The sequence below is a fragment of the Mustela nivalis genome (genome assembly GCF_964662115.1).
Source record: "Mustela nivalis genome assembly, chromosome: 4".
NCBI lineage: Eukaryota > Metazoa > Chordata > Mammalia > Carnivora > Mustelidae > Mustela > Mustela nivalis.
The window spans coordinates 2,728,853-2,754,184 of record NC_139023.1 but is presented as its reverse complement, the minus strand read 5'-3'; the positions used below and the strand labels follow the sequence as shown (position 1 = coordinate 2,754,184).

Genomic DNA, 25,332 nt, shown 5'->3' with positions numbered 1-25,332 from the left:
CGGAGGTGTTAGTTCAAAGTAGGGGGAAGCAGCATGGCTGGTGGAGGTAGGAGATGCTGCATATTTGCTGTGGTTCTGAGCCAAGCAGCAGTGGCAAGTGTTATATAGTTCAACCCAGTATCCTTCCTTTGTATTTATGTGAACAATCTTCAACAAATTGTATTTATTTTTATTATATGTAAATACATATACTGTTCTTCGTCATTTTCTACACAAAAAGTAATTTTTTTTAAAAGATTTTATTTATTTGAAAGAGAGAGAGCATGAAAGGGGCGAGGGGCAGAGGGAGAAGCCGGCTCCCCGATGAGCAGAGGGCCTCATGTGGGACTTGATCCTGGGAGTCCAGGATCACGACCTGAGCCAGAGGCAACTGCTTAACCAACTGAGCCACCCAGGTGCCCCACAAAAAGTAATTTTTATATTTTCCTGTAATTTGAAAAAAATGACATAAAGTTTTGGAGACCTTTTAATGTCACTGTATTATAGGTCTCCCTGTTCTTTCGAAGTTGCTGCTTTACATGTTTTTCACTTAGGTTCTTTAGAAGCTTGTTTTCCTTATACAGTATCATGAACAACAGTAAAATGAGCATCTTTGGTACATGTTCTTTAGGTGCGTTGTCAATATATCAAAAAGTGGAACCGATGGGTCATAATGGACATGGTTAAGTGCCCTCCAGAGTAGCCATTTAAGTCTCCCACCAGCAGCCTTTGAGACACTTCTTTCCTCAGATCATCACCAATATCATCAGCCCTTTCATTTTTCACCAGTATCATATGTGAAAAAAAGCTCATGGTTTTAATTTTAATTTCCCTGATATTTAGTGTGGTTGATTTTTTTTATATGTTTCTTCACCATTTGCATTTCTTCTGTGAATTGCCTGTTGATATTCCTTGTTTGTTTCACAACTTGTTTTTTCAAACCTTTTCTACTCTCTAGACTTCTGACTCTTAGTCAACAAAGAAAACAAAACCTCCAACCTCAAAGTCAACAAAGAAAAGCAAATTGAGCTGGAAACTTCCTCAGTTTTCTACCGTGAAACTTAAAAAACATCTTAATTTCTTGGCATTCACTCTTCCTTCCCTCCGGTGTTACTCGTGTCTAGCACATGTAATGCTGTCCGTCCACTTCCTGTGTCCTTGTTTTGAAAACTCACTATCATTATAATGTTTCCTAGAATGTTCCCAACTCGGAGTCCCACCTTCCTAAGGTAGAGACCGAAACTCACCTTCTCAGTTGCCCTTGCTTCTGGTGTTATCTTTGCAGGTACACAGGCACTGCCAATCACATGCACTTGCATGAGGCAACTCTTTTTAGAAAAGAGTAACAGAAAGCACCACGTGGAATCCATTTTGTACTGAATGGGGTGGTAGAGTCTTTTGGCTTTCAGGTGATACAGTGGCAAAAGTTCTGGGGTCTCATGTCCTCAGTGAAATGGTGAGCTGCAGTATCTGTTTTCAGTGGTGGCAGCAGAGGGATAATTGGTGAAATAGTTCCTGTGGCTATGAGTGTTGTTTCTGGCTCTGTAGTCTTAGCTCAACTTTCCCTGGGGTTTGGGGACTATTGTATTTAAAAAATTTCTTTTTGTATTTGGACTAATGACAGTTCTGCTGTTTGCAGTTAATACCCTTGATTGATGATATTTACTGACATTCTGCACCCTTCCCTTCTATGCTTTTAGGGAACTGTCTGTATTGATTAGTTCCTCTCACAGTTAATTCCAGAGTCCCTTCCTGTGTTCATTGAGTTCTCTCTATCTTGCCCTACCATATTTTTCTCTTCTTCCTTTTTAACAGTTATTATTCTGGAATGAATCATAAAATAATCTCTGTCTTCATTTCCTCATCTTCTACTTTTCAACCCACTGCAAGCTAGTTCCCATCTTCATCATTCAATAGAAATTGTTTTCTCCTGTGGTCGCAAATGAGGGATGTGTCAGTAAATTCAATGAACACTCTGTGGTTCAATCATTCAAATCTTCTACTGAGAGGATGGCTTGTATTGGTGTACAAATAGAGGCAAGAAGGCTTTTTGTAAAGCTTTTTTAGTACATCAGAAGAAAGAAGAGCATGACTAGAACTAATGTGGACACAGCAGATTTGTAGAGCCCTGGATGTAATCAACCAACCCTTCCCCCCTCCTGTCCTTCCTCCCTTCCCATTTTCCCATCATCTGTCTCCCTATTTTCTATGTCAATATGAGAGAGAATAAATCAATAAAAGCACTAGGAAACAAGAAATGATCCATTCTAGGGAACCAGAAATTGTGCATATTTCTTGTAAAGTAGAAAGCAGATAGTAGTATCAGATTGACAAGATAGAGAAAACATAGGCCAAAATGAATAAAACAGATTAGAGAAATGTCAGAGTTAATAATAATAATATGAGGGGCAGGAGAGAACCTGTAATTCATTAAAGAAATTAATTCCACATAGCTAAGCCAGAGGAACACCCTGTACATGGTATATACGCTGGCAGTATTCAACCCAAGAATGAGTGAGAGAACTGTTCTCTAAGGAAAGTGAAGTACAGGCCTAAAAAGGAGACCTGGAGGGTGTAAAGGAGCTGAGAAAAAAGAAGTAAGCTCAAAGAAATTAACTCATGTTAGAAGTTATGAAGAGGAGCATAAAATCTGGAAAAATTATACTTATGCCAAGCCCTTCTTACTTTGGCAGTTAGGTTGGAAGAGTGGGATATATCCCAACTCTTCTTTCTCTTTCATGCCCATGTATCCTCAAGTGGAGTCGGTATGTTGTCATATTCCGCCCTTTTATACATAACGTCCTCAGTTGACCTATTCAGAGGAGAGTCTGGTGAGGGAGCTAGACCTGTACAACTATGGAGGGAATCCATGCTAATGCCTGTATCAAGCAATCCAGTCCTCTGTTCATATGCAGCCACAGATGTTCGAGGAAACAGACTGAAAGAGATAGCCCAAGGTGACAAAGGAGAATGACTAATGTCGAAACAAAACATTTAAAACCCAGGGAGCACATTAAATAAATTTCAATTTTCTATCTCAGAGATATTTTAGTATCAATGAAACCTATGAGCAAAGTGATAAATGTATGAAAAGGGAGAATCAGAGAGCAAGAAAGAATTCTTAGAAATTAAAAATATAATCGACAACATTTTTAAAAAGACTAATAGAATGGGCACTTTTTAAAGGACAGATTAATCATGTGGAAGTTAAAAGTGATATAATTACTCAGAATATAGTGAAAAAAAGAGGAAAATAAGAAAGAATTACATGAAAGGAAATATGAAAGAATAATTCCAGGAGGCTCAATATCTATGTAATAAACTTACCAGAAAGAAATAAGGCAGAAAATGAGGGGGATAAAATACTTAATTGAATAATAGAAAAAATTTTCTCTGTGTTGGAGATAAGCACAAGATTATAGTCTGCGTTAGCTATGTAGTTGGACAAATTAGAAAGATTCCCACTAGGTACATAATGCTAGAATTTTAGAATTCTGAGAATAAAATGATAATTCAAAAATAATTCAAATTGGATTGGATGATATTAAAATTAAAAACATTTGTGCACCAAAGTACACTATCAATAGAGTGAAAAGGCAGCCCATTGAGTGGGAGGGAATATTTGCAGATTATGTATCTAATGAGGGGTTGATATCTAGAGTATATAAAGAACTTATACAATTCAACAACACAAAAGCAAACAACTCAGTTAAAAATTGGCAAAGTATTTGAATGGACATTTCTTCAAAGGGTATCACAAATGTCCAATAAGCTTATAAGAAGACAACATCATTAATCATTAGCTATGCAGGGGTGCCTGGGTGGCTCAGAGGGTTAAGCCTCTGCCTTCAGCTCAGGTCATGGTCTCAGGGTCCTGGAATCAAGCCCCATGTCCGGCTCTCTGCTCGGCAGGAAGCCTGTTTCTCCCTCTCTCTCTGCCTGCCTCTCTGTCTACTTATGATCTCTCTATGTCAAATAAATAAATAAAATCTTTAAAAAAATCATTAGCTATGCAAATCAAAACCAAAATCATACATACAATGAGGAAAAGAGAATTTCTTCAATAAACTGTGCTGGGAAAGTTGAACAGCTATACATAAAAGGATGAAACTGGACCACATTCTAATGCCATTCACAGACATGAGCTCAAAATGGATTAGAGACCTAAATGTGAGACATGAAACCATTAAAATCCTAGAAGAGCACAGCAGTAATTTCTCAAAACATCAGCCACAGTAACATTTTCTTCTAGATATGTATCCTAAGACAAGGGAAACAAAAGCAAAAATAAACTACTGGGACCACATCAAAATAAAAAGGTGTTGCACAGCAATAAAACAAGAGGACAACCTACTAAATGGGAGAATATATTGGCAAGTGATGTATCTGATAAGGGGATAATATCCTAAATATATGAAGAATTTATGTAACTTAACACCAAAAAGAAAAAATGACTGACTGAAAAATGACACACAACAGACACATGAAAAGGTGCTCAAAATCACTAATCACTAGGGAAATGCAAATAAAAACCACAGTAAGATATCACTGTATATCCCTTAGAATGGCTGAAATAAAAATGACAAGAAGTAACAACTGTTGATGATGATGTAGAGATGAGGGGACTCTGTTGCGCTGTTGGTGGAATGTAAATTGGTACAGCCACTATGGAAAACAATACGGAGATTACTCAAAATTTAAAAAATAGAAATATCATATAATCCCTTAATTCCACTACTGGATATTTATTCAACGAAATGAAAACATTAATTGAGGAGTGCTTGGGTGGGTCAGTCAGTTAAGCATCTGCCTTCAGCTTTGGTTATGATCTCAGGGTCCTAAGATTGAGACCCACAACAGACTTCCTGCTTAGCAGGGAGCCTGCTTCTCCCTTTCCCTCTGCCTGCCACTCCCCTTGCTAGTCCTCTGTCTCTCTGCCAAATAAATAAGTAAAGTCTTTTTTAAACAAATCCAATAATTAAAAAATGTGCACCTGTATATTTATTGCAGCATTATTTATAATAGCCAACATATGAAGCAAGTTCAGTGTCCATCAGTAAATGAATGGATAAGGAAAATGTGGTACATACACACAGAAACACACACAGACACATGAGACACACAGGAATATTACACAGCCATAAAAAAGGATGAGACTGCGTTGTTTGAGATAACATTGATGCACCTATGCTAAGTGAAATAAATCTGATTGTGAAAGACAATGTGTGATTCCACTCATAAGTAGAATCTAAAAAAATGAATAACATCAGACCTGTAAATACAGAGAATAAACGGATGGTTGCCAGAGGGAAGGGAAGTGGGGAGTTGGGTGAAGAGGATTGGGAGTTACAGGCTTCCAGTTATGGAATGAATAAGAAACAAGAATAAAAGGCACAGCATAAGGAATATAGTCAATGATAATTGTGATAGTGTTGTAATGGGACAGATGGTTGGTACACTTGGGAATGTAGCATAATGTATAAACTTGTCAACTCACTAAGTTGTCCTGAAACTAATGTAACATTGTGTTCAACTATACTGAAAAACAAACAAAGCCATTCCACAATGATACAGCAGTTCACATCTATTAGGATAGCTATTTTCAACAACAACACAACAACAACAAAATAACAAGTGTTAGCAAGAACATGGAGAAATTGGAACACTGTACCTCTGGTGGCAATATCTTATGGTGCAGCCATTCTGGAAATAGTCGAGCTGCTTGAGCATCTCCTCATAAAAGTGAGAATTACTGTATGATCTGGCAATTTCACTTGTGAGTATACAGCCAAGAGCATTGAAAGCGGGGACTAGAACAGGCACTTGTGTACCCATGTTCCTAGCAGCACTATTCACAATAATCAGAAGGTGGAAACAACCAAGAATCTGTTGACGGATTAGAGCATAGAAAAAGGTGCCATCCGTCTACAAGGCAATATATTCAGCCTTTAAAAGGAAGAAAGTTCTGACACATGCTACCACATGGATGAACTTGGAGGACATTATGCTAACTGAAATAAACCAGCCACAAAAAGACAAATACTGTGTAACTTCACTTTTATGAGATACCTGGGGTAGTCAGATGCACAGACAGAAAGTAGAATGGTCATTGCCGGGGTCTGGGGGAAAGGGAGAATGGGAATTATTGTTTGATTGGTATAGAGTGTCAGCTTTACAATATGAAAAGAGTTCTGGTGACTGACGGTGGCAGTGATTGCCCAACTGTATGAATGTACTTAATACTACACACTTAAAATGGACTATACACTTAAAATGGTTAATTTTATATTTTATATATTTTATCCAAATTAAAAAAACAATTTGGAGTGGCAATAACTTACCTGTAAGTCAGCTTGATCTTAGACTGCATTTCCAGGAGTGACTCCTAAAAGAAAATAATAAAATTAAAGTAAATCTTATAAATAATAAAATTAAAGTAATATTTTTAAACTTCTGGAAAATTTTATTTTGAAATAAATTTATCTGTCTATAAATAATAATATATATGTAATATATATATTATATTATATTATAATATATAATTATATGTTATATAATATATTAATATATTATTAATTATATGTTATATAATATATTAATATATAATAATATATTATATAACATAATTATTTATGTTATTATATAACATATAATTATATATATTTATATATATTATTTATATTATATATTTATATATAATTATAATATATATTATATATTTATAATATGTTATTATTATATATATTATAATATATATAAATATCTGTCTATAAATAATAATATATATATGTAATATATATTATATTATATTATAATAATATATAATTATATGTTATATGATATATTATATATATGTTATATATATATAACATATATATATAACATATATATAATATATCATATAACATATAATTATATATTATATATTATTATATATTATTATAATATAATATAATATAATATATATTATATATAAATAATAATAAATAATAATAAATAATAATAACAAATAATATAAATATTCATTAATATATAAATTTATAAATAATATAATTTATTATTTTGAAAATAATAAAATAAAGTAAATCTTATAAATAATAAAATTAATGTAACATCTTCAAACTTCTGGAAAATTTTATTTTGAACCAGAATTCTTTACCTGCTTGGATTAAATATCTTCTTTTTTTTTTTTTACAGTATTTTACTTTTTTTTTTAATTTTTAATTTTTTATAAACATATATTTTTATCCCCAGGGGTACAGGTCTGTGAATCACCAGGTTTACACACTTCACAGCACTCACCAAAGCACATACCCTCCCCAATGTCCATAACCCCACCCCCTTCTCCCAAACCCCCTCCCCCCAGCAACCCTCAGTTTGTTTTGTGAGATTAAGAGTCACTTATGGTTTGTTTCCCTCCCAATCCCATCTTCTTTTATTTATTCTTCTCGTATGCAGCCACTCTGGATTAGATATCTTCTGTTTGACCATTGAGACCTACCTGCTCTCCTACCCCAACTTGGTCTCTGTCCCAAGAGGTTGATTTATGTTGAGTGCTTCAGCTGGGCCCCCCTTTCCCTTTGGCCAGTTTGGGTTCAGCCAGTTAGAGGCACCAACAAGAAATTAGAATCCAAAGGAGAGAGGTTAGGCAGTCCACTCCCGGCCCGGCCCCCCCCCCGCCCCTCCAGATTCCTTCCATACTGTGCTGTAGGTTAGCGATGGATATTTTTTTCCAAAAAGGCACAATTTAGGGTTGGGTCCTACAGCTGGTTCCCTGGGCTCTATTAACTGCTCCCTCCTCTTACCTCATTTGGACTAGTTAGTGGCTGTTAATAGCTTAATGCCCTAGCTAGCTGCAGGGTGCTTCATTATCTCTCTAGGATTTCTCTTAACCCTGTCTATACCTTTGTTAATTAACTCAGCCACTCAGTTTGCTCAGTTACTCTATTTACATGTGTCATCTGTTTCCTGGACTGACTAAAGTAGGTAATTTAGCATTCAAATGGGAGTGAAAAATAGTCTTCTTGTGGGGGGAATCAGGAACTTCTAAAACCACCTACTGGTCTTTTCTGATTTTGTAACTTGAGCAAATTTTCCCACGACATTAAATTAAAAAAAAAAAAAAAAAAAAAAAAATATATATATATATATATATATATATATATAATCTCCATAGATGCAGAAAAAGCATAGGATAAAATTCTAAACTCATGTCATAACTTGATGAAGAGTACATAGCAAACACTTGTAAACCTCATAATCAATGCTTAAACATTTGAAAATTTAGCACTGGAATAGAAACAGGATAAAAGTGTGAGTACTCGTAACTTTTATTGGTAGTCTGACCACAGCAATGCTGCGATGAAAGAAAAATGTCATAAATACTTGGAAGAAGTCAGAATATTATTATAAAGGCAGTGTGATTATCTGCCATGAGAATCCAAGAAAATTAAACTGGAACCCTAGTAGAATAAATCAGTGAATTTAGTCGGAGAAATCTAAGATCGAACTACAATAATAACTCTTTTCCAGCATGATAACATAATAACATAATCACACAAGACAGAAGCGAAGGCAGCCTCAGTAGCCTGTGGGCGAAATTAAGTAGCTGGTGGCCATAGACCCGCCCACCCACCCTTCCTCTGGCCTCCTCCCTTCTTCCCCCTCCTCCCCGCCCCTCCTCCTTGCCCTCCCTCCCTCCTGCCTCCCTCTCCCTCCTCCCCTCCCCCTCTCTCCCTCCCTGCCTTCCTCCCTGCCTTCCTTCTCTCCCTCTTTTCTTTCTTTCTCTGTTTCTCTCTGTCCTTCCGATGAGAAGTACCTCGGTGCTCCAGACGCAGGCTACCTCTTGTTCTGCACTCACCTGTTCGGAGTCGGGTCACACCACATAACACCCAATTCCAGTCTTCATCTACCCCTCACCCTCGCCCCACTAGAGGACCAGTGTGCGAGGCCCTGTGCTCCAGGGCTGCTGGGGGTGGGCATGGGCTCTGGCCCAAAGACCTGGGGACAGTATAGCCCCAAATTTGTTTGGGGAGTGAATTGTGCAGGCCAGGCCACAGATCTGTAGCCTTCCAGCAATCAGTATGACCCTGGGGAGCTTTGTGGCCTTCTGGGATGGAACCCTGGATTCCCAATCGAACTCTACAAGGTCCAGGGCCACAGCAATTGGAAGGCACTGTTGCATTGCACATCCTTGGGGTCAAACCTCTGTTCCAGCAGCTGAGAGCTGTCTATCGTCTATCCCAGAAGAATAGTCGTGTAGTCAGAATTAAGTCTTGCACAGACATTTGCTGCCCACTTGGGTGGCCTCTGCCTTGCTGCATGTTTTATGGTTCATGTGCAGCAAGGAAGCCTTCTCTTTAAGGGCGACCCATGTCTGGGTTCTACTCTGCATGATGCCTCTTCATAGTTAACCTGCTCCAAACTGCTGGCCTCTAAAAGTCAGTGACTCATGTTCACATAAGGGAAGAAGCACTGACAATTAATGCAAGATTACTGCCTTCTTTATATGCTTGGATTATCAGGGCTGATCACCTGTTTTTACTCAGATGAACTGTTAAAATCAAAACCATTAGAGTTTTACAGAAAATGATAATCTTTTTGCCCTTCCAAAAAATGTAAGTGGAATCCCAGAAGGGTCAGAGGGAAGTAGGGAATAGAATATATTTGAAAAAATAATGCCTAAGAAGTTTCCAGATTTTGTGAAAACTATAAATCCACAGAGCCAAGGAGTACAGCACATTTCCAGCAGATTAAACATAAAGAAACCAACACAAGAACTATCTTAGAATTGCTGAAACAGTAATAAAGAGAAAATCTTAAAAGAATCTAAAATGAAATGACACATTATATAAAAGAAAACACAGGAAAGACTAAACACCTCTAAGAGGTAGTATAAGGCATGAGGCAATGGGGTGACATCTTTAAAGTGTTGAAAGCTCAAAAGTCAACCTGGAACACTAACCAACTCAGCAAAAACGTCTTTCAAAAATTAAGGTGTGGGGCGCCTGGGTGGCTCAGTGGATTAAGGCCTCTGCCTTCAGTTCAGGTCATGATCCCAGGGTCCTGGGATCGAGTCCCACATCGGGCTCTCTGCTCAGCGGGGAGCCCGCTTCCTCCTTCTCTCTCTGCCTGCCTCTCTGCCTACGTGTGATCTCTGTCTGTCAAATAAATAAATAAAATCTTTAAAAAAAAAAAAAATTAAGGTGAAATTCCTTTTTTCCGTCAAACAGAAGGCAAGGTAATTAGTTGTTGGCAGACCTATATATACCACAAGAAGTGTTAGAGATTTTGAGGCAGAAGGAAAATCCTATCAGCAGGAAACATGGGTATACACAAAGGAATAAAACATCAGAAGTGCTAAATATGTGAATAAGTAAAAGTGTTTTGTTTCTTAGGTTTCTTTAAGGATAATTTCTTTAGAGATGATTAACCATTTAAAGTGGACAGATGACTTAGGATTCTCCTAAGTAGGGGTTGGTGAGGCAACCAACGTCTGCTTTCCACTTGTTTTCTCAGTAGGTCTTGCTCTCTGTCGCACTGCACGTTAGCGTAGGTGAGTGCAGAGCTATCCGGATGATTTTTTGTGGCCCGGTAAGACGCTCAGAAATGCACAGCTCATGCCATATATGAAATTAAAAGAGCCACTTTTTAGTGGGCTTTACTATGTCAAATGTTGTGTTGACTATGCGTCCTTTATGTTCTTCTAGAAAAACCCCACATCGTCAGAGTTTAGCTGAGAGTTGTTCCCATTTGCTCACTTTTAGCATGTACTTATGTAAACTTACACTCAAATAATCTCTCTTCTGTAAACCAAATCCCAAATCCCGACTTTCTTCTATTAAATATTAATTCCACTAGGTGGAGGCATTTGCTTAGTTTTGTGGTTCTCACGAAAGCCGAGCAATAACAAGTCTAATAAGCAGGGAAACGAGTCAGAAAAAAAGGCCCACAGCCCTCCCAAGCGTGGTGGTTTGCATTGTGTTAGCTTGGCAAGTGCATCCCCATTACTACATGGAGTTCCGCTGAGCAACAGGGCTTAGGGGCACCGGTCCCCATGCAGTTAAACATCTGTGGAGAACTTTGGAGTCCCCCAGAACTTAACTGTCGATGGCTTGCTGCTGACCAGTGGTCATACCGAGAACAGAAACAGCTGAGGAGAGAACATGAAACATGCATGTTTTGTATATCACGCGTATCGTGTGCTATATTCTTACAATCAAGTAAGCTGGAGAAAAGGGATGTTATTAAGAACATCGTATGGAGGGACCTGGGTGGCTCAGTCTGTTAACCGCTGCCTTCAGCTCAGGCCATAGCCTAGGGTCCTGGAACAGAGCCCTGCCCAGTGGGGAGTCTGTTTCTCCCTCTGCCTCTGCCCCTACCCTGCTCACAGTCTCTCTCTCTCTTTATCTCTTTCACATAAATAAATAAAATTTTAAAAGAAAGAATATCACAAGGAAGAGAAAACACATTTATAGTACTGGACTGTTGTTTATCTAAATTTAAAGTTTATATCAATTCTTGATAAGACGAGTCGTCTGTCTGTATCTATATCACTATTGTCTTATAGGATACAGACCACTGTAGATGTTATGGGTATTTCTGACACCAGGATGAAAAGATGGTGTGCAGTCTGTAAGTGTTGATGAACTTTGATGTTTTATCATAGATTTGTGTATCTTTTAGGGTAGTAAATGATAAAATAGACTAGTATCTACATGTATTTTATGCATTTATGACACAGGTAACTTTTTCATAATTCTTCCACTCTTTTTAGGCTCCACAATTCATTTGTGAGTTTTTAAAATTGCTGCAAATCTCTAAATAATTTTCCAGTATATTTATTGAGGAAAAAATGTATGTAAGTGGACCTGTCCAGTTCAGACCCTTGCTGTTTGACAGTCAACTGTGTTTGCTTTTAATGTTTAGCAAAGGAAAGTAGCCCGTTTTCTAAGCTGATAATGTCTAAATGTTTTCTTCCTGCTGGTTGGATTTTAAACCAACTTCTCAGGGCTGAATCGATTGTTAACTGGGCCTCTTACATTTTCTCATTTAATCCTGTCAGGTGGGTTTTTTTTTTTTTTTTTCCCCCTGTCAGGTGGTTCTTGCATTCCACAGTGATGTATAAAGAGTCTGTAACAGTAAAATGTATGCTTATTTCATTTTAACCAAGATGATAATATGAAGAACATTATTAATATATACATATTTTTATGTAATACTTTAGTCTTTGTATCAGTAACGCAACATAAAATGTCACCTCTTCAGATTATGGGGAAACAGTATTCTTTTTTGAATATTCTGTGCAGGCGACACAAATGTGTGAGACGTTTCTTGAAGTAGCTGAAATGTGAAAGGGCTAAAGGATTGTGGGAGAATTTTTTTCAGCTTGAAGCTTTTTTGTTGTCATCTTTCTGGGTTTCTTCTTTGCTGTTTTTATTGGTACCAACGTTATATGGAAACAATATCTTTCCAGTTAAATAGGAAATTCATCTGCTCTTTATTTTGTATTTGAAGTTTTAATGCTCTGTGTCATCAGTTCATTGACTTCAAGGAAGTAGGTCTCTGAAATGTTGCACTTTATGGGAGGAACCCAATTCTCTTCTTGTGCAAGTGGTTTTTTAAGTCTTTCTTGTATGAGAACTATTGTCTCAGTTTTATTGTTTTAAAGATACTCTATTAATTATCTACAGCTGCTCTCATAAATGGTTTAAAAACACAACAGACTTTTGTCCTTTAATCCCTTAGAGAAAATTTAGTGACTGATGTTTCCTTTTTATCTTCATTGTACATCTGTGGGAAAGGGGTGACAATCCAATGTTGATGAAAGTATCATTAGAAAGAATTCTAAGTTTTCATATCTCACATGTGTCGTATATAAAAAATAAATTTGATTTTTCATTTAAAACAGTTACTTGGTATACATTGAATAAAAACTGAGATGTCTAATTCGTGCACAAATCTTAAAATTTATCTTTTTCTCTAGGATGAAAGCCTGGCCCGCCAGTTGGTGGAGCTAGGCTACCGAGGGACTGGAGAGGTGGTGAAAAGGGAAGATTTTGAAGCAAGGAAGGCCGTGATAGAGATCGCAAGGCTGGCTGAAAGAACTCAGAAAAAGTAAGTGTCCGTGTTCCAAATCTAGATTTTATATCATCGTGTAGAGTCTCTGGAAAAGTCTAATTCCAGTGGCCCTGTTGTAATTTAGAAACATTGGCTGGAGCAGGTAGAACTTGAAATATCCCAAGCATGTGTTGTTCAGGTCAGGAACTGCAGGAACTGTGATGTGCTTGCAAGAAGTCACATGCAACTTGAAGCTATGAATTTAGAAACATAAACACCAAAATACTGTCATTAGACTAATAAAGTCTTATTAAAAAGTAAGTCAGTGTTATTGGCTTTATGTATTTATATACTAAAAATATAAGTGACTTTTGCCTTAGAATTCTTTGTACTTTTGAGACCTATAAGTCTTTGACATCATTTATGTACTTATGTTTCTGAAAACATTATTTCATTCAACTTTATTAAAGATCACTGGCTTTTTTTAATGTGACTAATACAGGGTACATGAACTAGGAATCTAATTAAATATGTTAGATATATTATGAAAGAGATGTATACCTGAAGTGAACCTTATCAATGGATAAGCCAGTATGAAAGGTGTGACAAAGCAATCATCTGTTTACTTTTTAAAAATGAATGCTAAAGCTGTGCCTGTTGAAGAGGACAACTACTTGGAAACTGGCACATTGTTCTTAGATATAATTTTAAAAACTGCCCTATAATTATGAGTAGAAATATCTCATGTATTTATCATGACAAATAATGTTTTGGTAGTGAAATGGGAATTGGTTCCAGGAGTGTGCAATTTTAATTGATTGTTCTAGTGGTTACTGTGCTTCATTACCAGGGAATTTTGGAATTTAATATACTGTTATTTGGTAATATATTAGTAATCTGATGCTACCATAACACATTACTACAAACTCAGTGGCTTAAAACAACATGAATGTATTTATTCATAGTTCTTTGGGTCAGAAGTTAAGAGGACAATGGCTCAGCTGGAGCCTCTGCTCAGTACCTCACAAGGTTGAAATCTGGGTGTTGGCTGGACCGAGTCGTTGTCTGGAGACTCTGAGGATGAATCTGCTTCCATACTCATTCAGGTTACTGGCCAGACTCAGTTTCTTGTGACTGTGGAACTGAGGTTCCCATTTCCTTGTCCACTGTCATTTTGGGGCCTGGGCTGCGGGGTCCTACAGACACCCACATTTGTCCTCATGCTTTCCATGTGGCTCCCTTTCAGCAGTAGTAGTTCAAAATGCTCTCCCCCTTCAAACTTCTCTGACTTCTTCTGTGGCATCTTTCCTGATCCAAGCCGGAGAAAGAGCTCTCCTTTTAAGGGCCCATGTGGTCCCAGTGAGTCCATCTAGATTATCGTGATCATCTCCTTATTTTAGGGTCTGTAACCTTCATTACATCTGCAAAGTCCCTTTTTCTCTGTAAGGTAACATGTTTGCAGGTTCTAGGAATTAGGGCTTGGGCAACCTTGGGGTTCTGGCCCAAGGGCATTCTGCTTACGGCAGGTCCTTTATACAAAAGTTTGAGAATTTATTCAACATTGTTATACATGACTTCTGTTCTTAAAAAAATCTGAAATGATGCCAAGTATATGGGTACAGTGTGATGTGTCTTATATAAAACATCAGGGGAGTCTTCTCTTTCCGTACCAGTAGATGTTTATCAAGAGCGGAAGTGGAGAGATTTTTGTGAGATTTTGCAGGGAATTCATGTATATTCATATTTAATTAGAGACCTGTCCAATTCATACAAGAGAAGTTGGTCATGTTTAAAGTGTAAGTGTGCATCATGTCCACTTTGTGTTTGAGGATCAAAGTGAGTATTTGCTCTATGCAATAGTCTCTCTAACTGGCCAGAGCTGGAAGTCATCAGGCTACTTAAGTACCAGTCATGGGAGGCTACTCCCCACCCAGAGCTGCTAGAACTGGAAGGCCTTTCATCTGCAGTTCCTCCGGCTGCCTTTGTAATGGGACGGGCCCCATGTGTTGCCTCTGGCCCCATGAGGCAGTCACTTTGCTCTCTCCCCTCCTCCTCCAGCGTTAGTGACAGCAGGGCCAGCAGAGGGAGACCTAGAGTCAAAGACGTCTTCGGCCTGTACTTGCAGGAGAATGACTTTGAAAATACACATGAATTATCTGCCTGTCTGCCCGCTGGAAAATTGTAAACTTGGAAACTTGAAACTTGGAAACAAGAAACACTTGATTCTACCATCAGATTATATTATATTAACTTCTCTAATGTGCCGGTGAGGAGTCCTTTGTAGATCCCGATCCTCTGGTCTGGTGATCATACAGCACCCATCTCAAGAAGCGCTGGTACCTAAGAGTCTTATTTACTTAGATTAGTTTCAGAGGTGAAGGAGTCTGGAGAGAAGAAAGTTAAAGGTACTTGGGGGGAGCATTGTGAGGAAGTGGTATTTTGGTAAGTATCTCTCGAAAAGAAGGCATAAGGTGAAAAAAATTATTGTGCTTTTAATTTAGTCATTCACTTTACAGATACTCATACACAACCATATTGCGTTAGGCACTGTGCTAAATGCTGGGGATATGGGAGAACATAAGAGAGTCCCTGCCCTCAAGAAATCTGAGGGCTAGAGAAATGAAAGACCGTTACATTGCTGGTGTGAATGTAAAATAGAAAACAGTTCGGCAGTTCTTCAGAAAGTTGAACGCAGACCCAGCAATTCCATTCCTAGGCATACATCCAAGAGAACTGAAGACATGGGTCCACTAGGAAACTTGGTCACCTGTGTTCATAGCCACATTATTCATAGTCACCGTAAAGTGGAAAGAATCCAACTATCACCTGACAAATGGGTAAAGACAAGGTGGCATAGAGACACATGGAATAGGATTTGGCCATGAAAAGGAGAGAAGTACATATTGTACTTGCTACCACATAGATAGAACCTGACAGCATCAGGCTAAGGGAAAGAAGGCAGACAAAAGAACCACATACTGTACAGTTCTGTTTGTACAAAATGTCCGAAGTGGGCACATGCATGGGGACAGAAAGTGGACTTGTGGCTGCCAAGGGCTGGGAGGAAGGGTGAATGGAGAATGACTGCTAAGGGGTATGGGGCTTCCTTTGAGGTGTTAAAATATTCCAGACTTGGAGAGGATTGCACAACTTGTAAATATACCGAGAACATTGAATCCCACACCTTAAAAGTTTGAATTTTATGGTATGTGAATTCTAGCTCGATAAAATCAATCACAACAGAAAAGGAGGCATTCTGTCATAGTTGCTGTGGTGACACCCTGAGGTTAAGATTTGGGGGATGTGAAGAACAGGGAAAGCTCTTCTTAAGGCAAGGCTGCTGGTGTGGCTCTTACAGGGCAGGTAGGATTAATCCGGCTGCTGGTGTGGCTCTTACAGGACAGGTAGGATTAATCCGGCTGCTGGTGTGGCTCTTACAGGACAGGTAGGATTAATCCGGCTGCTGGTGTGGCTCTTACAGGACAGGTAGGATTAATCCGGCTGCTGGTGTGGCTCTTACAGGACAGGTAGGATTAATCAGGCAAAGAAGGATGTGAAGACGGACACGGCCATTTTGCCTCAATTCTGTGACAAACTCTCCTCCTTCGAAAATCATCTTCTCTACCTCTTTGTCTAAATTCGTACCCGTTTCCTTGCTAAGACTTTTTCCCCTAAAGCTGTACAACTTACTTCCACATTTTCTGGGATAAACCATCTCTGCTTCATTATCATGTAAACATCATCTCTCATCTGTCCTCAACTGAGGTTCACAGCATCTGGTAGAGTAGCCATAAGGCAGAAAGAAACTTTAAATGTTGGGAAGGAGGAATGCGTATAGTTTTGTTGGTGAACTTTTTGTCAAGACTGAATGTTCTTCTCTCCAGGGTTTAGCCAAGTATGTTAATGAGGAATCCCCATCATAAGTTCCAGAGAATTTCCATTTGTAGCGAGAAGTTCAGTTTGTTTCCACAGGTGATGGAGAGATGGACCTTAACTATTTGCGAAAAGAGGTTGAATAGTGGGTTCTTAGGGTATATTTAGTATTAGTTTAAGATGCTATTATTCCCATTCCTTCCTTTCAGCAAGCTAATGTCTATGGCATGCTTTTTTTTTTTTTTTTTTTTTTAGATTTATCCATTTATCTTAGAAAGAATGAACGGGAGCAGGGGGTGGGGGAGGAGCAGAGGGAGAGGGACAAGCAGACTCTGATCCTAGGAGAGCCTGAGATCAGGAGTTGGATGTTCAAACAACTAAGCCAGTCAAGTGCCCCGAAATGCTCTTTATATTCACCCTGGCTTGCAGAGGAGGGCCACTGAATTTTTTTCTTAGTGATTTTGGTTCTATTCTGACCAATGTATTTCTGATGGCTATGGTGACTATGGTGACTTGGTGTCCTCTGGGTCCTTCCATGAACCATAATCCTTGGTGGATCTTCTGGCCTCACAGAATATGTCCATTCTAGCCTGCCCAGTTTTCTGAGCCTTTAATCCCTTCCTCAAAATTCTGTCTCTGCAATTAAGGCATTTCAGCTCTAGACATTGTGGGTCATTGCTGGTTTCCAGTTTCTTGGAGTCACCTTAGCAGTGACTTTGCACCGTCTTCTGGGATCTTTACCAAAATGCTATGTCTTGTGTTCTGAGGAGGTGCAGCAAGTCAGCAAATTATGATACACTCAGTCTTATTTCTGGCTCTCCTGGTCTAGATTTATCTCCCAGTCCTGCTTATGTGCTATCTAGGTGCACAGCTCCTTTGGGAGTAATGTCCATTTCCTCTCTTACCAGACCTAACATGTCCCTGGCTGTGATCTAACTCTTTTATAGGCCTGAGGGCCAGAAGCAGAACTGGGGACATCTCCTGATGTAGACATATGTTGTCTCATGGGAGGAAGACCTCTGTGTTTTCCTTCTGTTTTGCTTCTGGTGGTTAGAGTTGGATAGTTCTTAATGGAGACGTTGAGATCACTTCTTCAGACTCAGAAGATTAAGAAGAAGTCTGGGGAGGTCCAAGTCTCAGGAACATCTACTCAGGTGTGTGTTGGGATCCTGGGTTTTCTTAATGAGAATTCTGATTTTGCTGTTACAAACCTGCCCCTGCTGAACATCCGAGTGTCTTTGGACTTCAGCCACTGAGACTATCCAATCCTGTGCTGGATTCATCTTGTGCTCGCCCACCGCATGAGGTGAGAACTTCTTTGTAAGCTAGCAAAGACACTGGTTTGTTTTTTTGTTTGTTACAGTTGTTGGTTACTTGCCCTCAGTTTTGCATTACCAACCTTAGGGCATCAGTGCAATTTAGGGACAGAGAGCTATGTAATTGCATTGTTGTTACATTGTATCACTATCCATACATTTCAAATGCCTGAATCATCCCACTGGCTAGGGCACTCCATTTTAATTGTACAGCATCCTGGTTTTCCACGTGTGAATGAGTGTTTTAACACTGGGCTCTCTACCTTGTGCTGGGGCTTTCTGCACACCACTTAACCTCAAGCGCTCTGGACCTCATTACTAAAGGGCTCATGGTGAGAGATAGAGTCCCCAAAGTCCATTTTACGGCCTGCTTGTTCAGACTATTCCAGGTACAGTCTGTCACAGACTAGCCTTTCTAGGAAGCAGACACAGAGATGAAGTTAAGAATTCAGAAGTTAACTGGGAAGTAAAAAAGATAAAAACATAATAAGAAAAAAACATAAAAAGTAAAAAACAAAAAGAAAAGGCTGGAAGTAAAATTAGGGGTAAGTGTCAGACCTTGATGCTCACCTGGCTGAGTCCCTTTCAGGTCTGTGGAGTGTTTGCAAAACAAGATTATATTAAAGGGATCCCACAATTGGTGGAATCTGATAGATCTAAGATCTGTTTGATCTTAGAGCCATTGTCTTGCTTCATGATTTATGGAGGCCATTCTGAGAACAGCACGACATCTGCTAATCGGTTGAGGCTGACCAAGAAAGCTAACTGGAAGCACTCACCTAACTATTTCTTTTTTCCGTCCCTCCCTTCCTTTCTTCCTTCCTCTCTCTCTCTCTCTTTCTTTCTTTTTTTTTTTAATTTTTTATTTTTTATAAACATATATTTTTATCCCCAGGGGTACAGGTCTGTGAATCACCAGGTTTACACACTTCACAGCACTCACCAAAGCACATACCCTCCCCAATGTCCATAATCCCACCCTCTTCTCCCAAACCCCCTCCCCCCTCTCTTTCTTTCTTTTTAAGATTTCATCTGTGTATTTGTCAGAGAGAGAGAGAGAGCGAGTGAGCACAAGCACAAGCAAGGGGAGTGGCAGGCAGAAGGAGGAGCAAGCTCCGCGCTGAACAAGGAGCCTGATGTGGGGACTCAATCCCAGGACTCTGGGATTGTGATGACCCAATCCAAAGGCAGACACTTAACTGACTGAGCCACCCAGGCATCCCCCTAACCATATTATTTGAAGCCAGGCAACAATTCCTTTAATTTTATAATTCATTTTTAGAATTCAGATTTATTGATGTTTTTAAGTTGTTTGATTTAATGACTTGTGAAGAACATACATAGTAGTGAGACATTCACCACAGTCAGGATGCTAATATCTTCATAACTTCAGAAGTTACACCCCTTTATATCTGTGCCCTCCTAGAAGTCCCTGGCAACCACTCATCTGATTTCTGTCCCTAGAGTTTTGGCCTTTTCCAGAATGTCACACCAGTAGAATCATATAGCTGTTTTTTCACTAAGGCTTTTGAGATCATGAGTTTGCATGTATGTTTGTTCTTGTTTATTGTTGAGTAATATTCTGTTTTATAGATGGACAGTTTGTGTATTTATACATTCTCCAGTTGATGGATTTTTTTTTTTTATTGTAATGTGTTTTCTTCATTTTGTATCAGGTTAATTAATTTTGGTCCCATAAAATGCCTTGGGAAGTTTTACTTGTTCTTTCAAATATCCTGGAAATAATGTGTAGAGTTGGTATTATTTCTTCCTTAATTGTTTGGTAGCATTTACCAATGAAACCTAGTCCTGACATCTTCTTTGTGAGAAGGCTATTAACTGCAAATTTAATTTCTTGTAGATAATAAGGAAGTTAAGGTTACTTATTTCTTTCAGAATAAGGTTTTGTAGTTTGTATCTTTCAGATAATTTTTTCATTACATTTCTTTTTTTTTAATATAATTTTTTATTTTTTATAAACATATATTTTTTTCATTACATTTCTGTATCAGATATACATAGGCACAAAATTGTCATAATACTGTATTAAATCATTTTAATATATGTACAATCTGTAGGGATGTTTCCTCTTTAATTCCTCATATTAGTAAATTAATCCTGATTTAACTATGTAGGAGTTTACTAATGTTTTCAAAGAACTAACTTTTGAACTATAATGACTTTTCTCTAGTATTTCTGTTTCCTATTTCATTGTTTTCTGCTCTTCATCATTTCCCTCATGTTGCATTGGATTTAGTTTTTTCTCTTTCTAGCGTTTTAAAGTAGAATCTTAGATATTGAAGTTAGACCTTTCTTCTTCCTCTTGGTACTCTTAGTTGGATTTCAACAATTTTGGTGTTTGTTTTGATTTTCATTCAATTAAAAAGATTTTAAAATTTCCTTTGTGACCCATGAGTTATTTTGAAGTTGTTGTTTAACCTCCAAATATTACATTTTTGAAATATCTTTTTGATACTGATTTCTTGTTTAATTCTGACATGAAAGGAGAATAAATTCTGTATTATTTCTTTCTTTTAAAATTTGTTGAGATGTACTTTTTGCCCCAGAATATGGGTTATGTCAGTGACTGTTCCAGCAACATTTGAAAATATTTTGCTGTTGTAGGTGGAATGTTCTTTAAAAAAGTCAGTTAGGTCAAGTTGTTTGGTTGTGTTTTCAGGCTTTCTGTATCCTTACTGATTTTCTGTCTCCTTGCTCTGACTAGTGTTACCAACTCCCAACTATAATAATGGATTTTTCTGTATATTTTTTTTCAGTTTTATCTATTTCTACTTTATGTATTTTAAGGTATGAACTTTATGATTACTAAGTTTTCTTGACATATAAAAGTCAAGAATTGACTCCTATATCATTTTAAAAATTTCCTCTTTATTCCTGGTAATGATTTTTTTTCCTGAAGTTTACTTCCTCTGATACTCATATAGTTACTTGAGTTTTTATTTTACTCTTTTATTTTACGCTTTGAGTTTTTATTTTACTTTTACTTTTAACTTACTTTTTTAACTTTTATTTTTAACTTATGAATATTTATAGATTTAAGATGGATTTCTTATGTACAGTTTTGCCTTTTTAATTCAGTCTTCAAGCACTGCCCTTAATTAGTATATTTGGATGATTTATGTTTATGTAATTATATATATGATTATATATATATGCATATATATATATATATATGATTTAAATCTACCATCTTGCTGTTTTCTGTGTGTCAAATTTTGCCTTTACCTGACTTCCTTTAAGTATAGTTTTTAGAAATGATCCATTTTTTCTTCATATTTGACTTTTTTATACTTCTTTAAACTTTTTTTTAGTGATTGTTCTTTGTTCTCTAAAAAACTAGTGTAATATTCAATTTTAGCTTCTAATAGTCTATATTCAAATAATATTATGGCCTTTTCATGTAGTGTGTAAGAACTTTGCCCCAGTTCCATTTTCCCCATGTTTTTTTCTATTTTGTCATACATTTTTACTTCTTTTTTAAAAAATTTTTTATTTATTTTCAGCATAACAGTATTCATTATTTTTTCAACACACCCAGTGCTCCATGCAATCTGTGCCCTCTATAATACCCACCACCTGGTACCCCAACCTCCCACCCCCCCCCGCCACTTCAAACCCCTCAGATTGTTTTTCAGAGTCCATAGTCTCTCATGGTTCACCTCCCCTTCCAATTTACCCCAACTCCCTTCTCCTCTCCATCTCCCCATGTCCTCCATGCCATTTGTTATGCTCCACAAATAAGTGAAACCATATGATAATTGACTCTCTCTGCTTGACTTATTTCACTCAGCATCATCTCTTCCTGTCCCGTCTATGTTGCTACAAAAGTTGGGTATTCATTCTTTCTGATGGAGGCATAATACTCCATAGTGTATATGAACCACATCTTCCTTATCCATTCATCCATTGAAGGACATCTTAGTTCTTTCCATAGTTTGGCGACCGTGTCCATTGCTGCTATCAACATTGGGGTACAGATGGCCCTTCTTTTCACTACATATGTATCTTTGGGTTAAATACCCAGGAGTTCAATGGCAGGGTCATAGGGAAGCTCTATTTTTAATTTCTTGAGGAACCTCCACACTGCTCTCCAAAGTGGCTGCACCAACTTGCATTCCCACCAACAGTGGAAGAGGGTCCCCCTTTCTCCACATCCCCTCCAACACCTGTTGTTTCCTGTCTTGTTAATTTTGGGCCATTCTAACTGGTGTAAGGTGATATCTCAGTGTGCTTTTAATTTGAATCTCCTTGAGGGCTAGTGAAGATGAACATTTTTTCATGTGTCTGATAGCCATTTGTATGTCTTCACTGGAGAAGTGTCTGTTCATGTCTTCTGCCCATTTTTTGATATGATTATCTGTTTTGTGTGTGTTGAGTTTGAGGAGTTCTTTATAGATGCTGGATATCAACCCTTTGTCTGTACTGTCATTTGCAAATATCTTCTCCCATTCCGTGGGTTGCCTCTTTGTTTTCTTGACTGTTTCCTTTGCTGTGCAGAAGCTTTTGATTTTAATGAAGTTCCAGAAGTTTATTTTGGCTTTTGTTTCCTTTGCCTTTGGAGATGTATCTTGAAAGAAGTTGCTGTGGCTGATATCGAAGAGGTTACTGTCTATGTTCTCCTCTAGGATTTTGATGGATTCCTGTCTCACATTGAGGTCTTTTATCCATTTTGAGTTTATCTTTGTGTATGGTTTAAGAGGATGGTCGAGTTTCATTCTTCTACATATAGCTGCCCAGTTACATTTTTACTTATAAGTAGGTTGCAAATTCTATAATACATTGTTATTATTTCACATAAGATCCTGATCTTATTAAGTGATTCAAAATAAAATATATTCTTTTACATTGACCCTCATTTGATCATTTTGGGTACTTTTCATTTCCTTGTTTAGATCAAAATTTCTATTTGAAAGTGCTGTTGTAACTCTGTATCTTCTTTTAAGCTTTTTTACTGTGCAGGTCTGCAAGCAGTGAATTTTCCTCACCTGTCAGTTGTTGACAAAAATAGTTTTCTTTGCTTTTGAAAGATATTTTTTGCTGGATGTAGAATTCAGTGTTCAGATCCAGCTTCAGCACGTCCGCAGTCGCTGCACGTCTATGCCCGAGGAGTCAGCCTGGGCTTTTGGTCTCCCCAGCTCTTGCTCTTTTCCTAGCAACAGTGCATCTCTGTGTCTGTCATATGCCTAAAATGTAATGTTTTATACTTTGTTTACCTGGTTTGTGTTCTGACAGTTACCATTTTCTGCTTTATGAGCTTGATCGAGTGATCATCTTCAGTGTTTTCATCTAGAAAGATGGATCATTTCTATCCTTTAGATTTGTAGGGATTAAGTACTATAAGTGATGCTGTGTTGTAGTTTAATTAATTATAGTATGTTATATTGCTAATTATAAGACCAGTACTTCCAATTTAATCTCATTAATTTCTTACATCCATTTTCATAAGCATGAATACTATCAGCTAAAATTCTTTCTTCTTAAATTCTTTTCATTTGTTTTTATGAGATAATTGGCTTTGTTTCATGTTCATTGGAATTCTAATTCTTCTGAATAAATGCATATATGAAACTTGTTATTGAGAGATCATTTCAAATGAACATTTTCCTAATAAGATCTAGGTACCAAAATGTTGGATGGAGCTCTTCTCTCATGAAAAAAGGGTGTGATTAAATCAAAAGATTATTTCACATAACACTCACTGCGACTGCAAGTTATGTGATACCAATAAATGCTCACTGTCAATTGGATGGATATTTTAAATCACTGAGACCTACATTCTGAATTTTTCTCTCTTCCTCCCTCATCCTTTCTCCTTTTTTCCCTCTTTCACTCTTTTTTTCCTTCTCTTCTGTCTCTCCAACAAGCAATTACAGATATTATTGATCTTTTCAAGAAATATATCTCTCTATCAACAACTGTATATTATTTTTTTGGTGACTACACATATGAACATAGTCATAAGTGCAATTAATTTTAACTCAGGGAACTGTAAATGGACCCATTGCTTAGATGAATTGATTATTTTTGCATTTGACATGTTGTCACCATTGCCACATTTAGTTTTAGATCTTAGCCTCTTTGAGCATAAAAGTAAATAATCACAGAGAAAACCATGTAGACAAAATGTAATACTGATGATAGATCAGCTAGTTATAAATTAAAAAGCAAATACAGTTTACATTTTTGAAAAGTCATAGCCTTTTTCTTCAGAGTATTATTTAAATTCTGGTTTTTGTTGTATTGTTTTAGCTCTTGGCTAAAATTCTGTGAACTCATTCAGTGGTCACTCATAGCCCCTTTGTAGGCAGATTTATGGATCTTCTCTCCGATTAAGGGATTTGCTTGACTGCCTCTGATGCCTTTCACAGCAATTTGGGATTTCTTGAAATGTTCTCTTCCTTTGGCTTTTATTACCTTATAACCTACCCTTTTTCCTGGTTTGTTGTTGTCTGCTGTCTCTGCAGTCTCTGCTTCCTTCTTCTTAGCACCTTGGTTCTCTCTCCAAAAACAGTTCTTCAGTATTTTCACCTCACCTTGTATTTACTGTTTTCATCTCAGCTACTTTTACGTTTTCAGTTATCCTGGGCCCAATCTGCAGTCCTGATGTTTCTTCTGGGATTTTAGTTCTGTGTCTGTTTTTCAATATTGTGAAGCCAATAATAAAGTACAAAACCCTGTCCCATTATTATTCTCTTACAGATCTGGTCCACATACACAAATACTAATTTTTTTTTTTTTTTTTTAGCCTCAAGTCTTTATATTTTCAATCTACTTAATGATCAGTTCTTTTTGTTTTTCTTTTTTAAAATTTTATTTATTTGACAGAGATCACAAGCAGGCAGAGAGGCAGGCAGAGAGAGAGAAGAAAGCAAACTCCCCACAGAGCAGAGAGCTTGATGTGGGGCTCAATCCCAGGACCCTGGGATCATGACCCAAGCCGAAGGCAGAGGCTTTAACCCACTGAACCACCCAGGCGCCCCTTGATGATCAGTTCTAAACAACAATAAACAGTGGGTTCCTGTTGACTCTTGTCTATGCTTGCTCCCATGCTAATGCATTTGCCACGGCTTTTATACATTGTTAA

General features: G+C 37.6%; 1 protein-coding gene across 2 annotated transcripts in view; it reads left to right on the top strand.

Annotated features, from left to right (window-relative positions):
* CFAP299 (cilia and flagella associated protein 299) overlaps positions 1 to 25,332 on the top strand; it is a 598,310-nt gene that overhangs the window by 19,247 nt on the left and 553,731 nt on the right. For both annotated transcript variants that reach the window (XM_082726526.1, XM_082726527.1), the window contains exon 2: positions 12,965 to 13,095. In XM_082726526.1, coding sequence (XP_082582652.1) covers positions 12,965 to 13,095 — 131 coding nt within the window. The remainder of the gene's footprint in view (positions 1 to 12,964; positions 13,096 to 25,332) is intronic.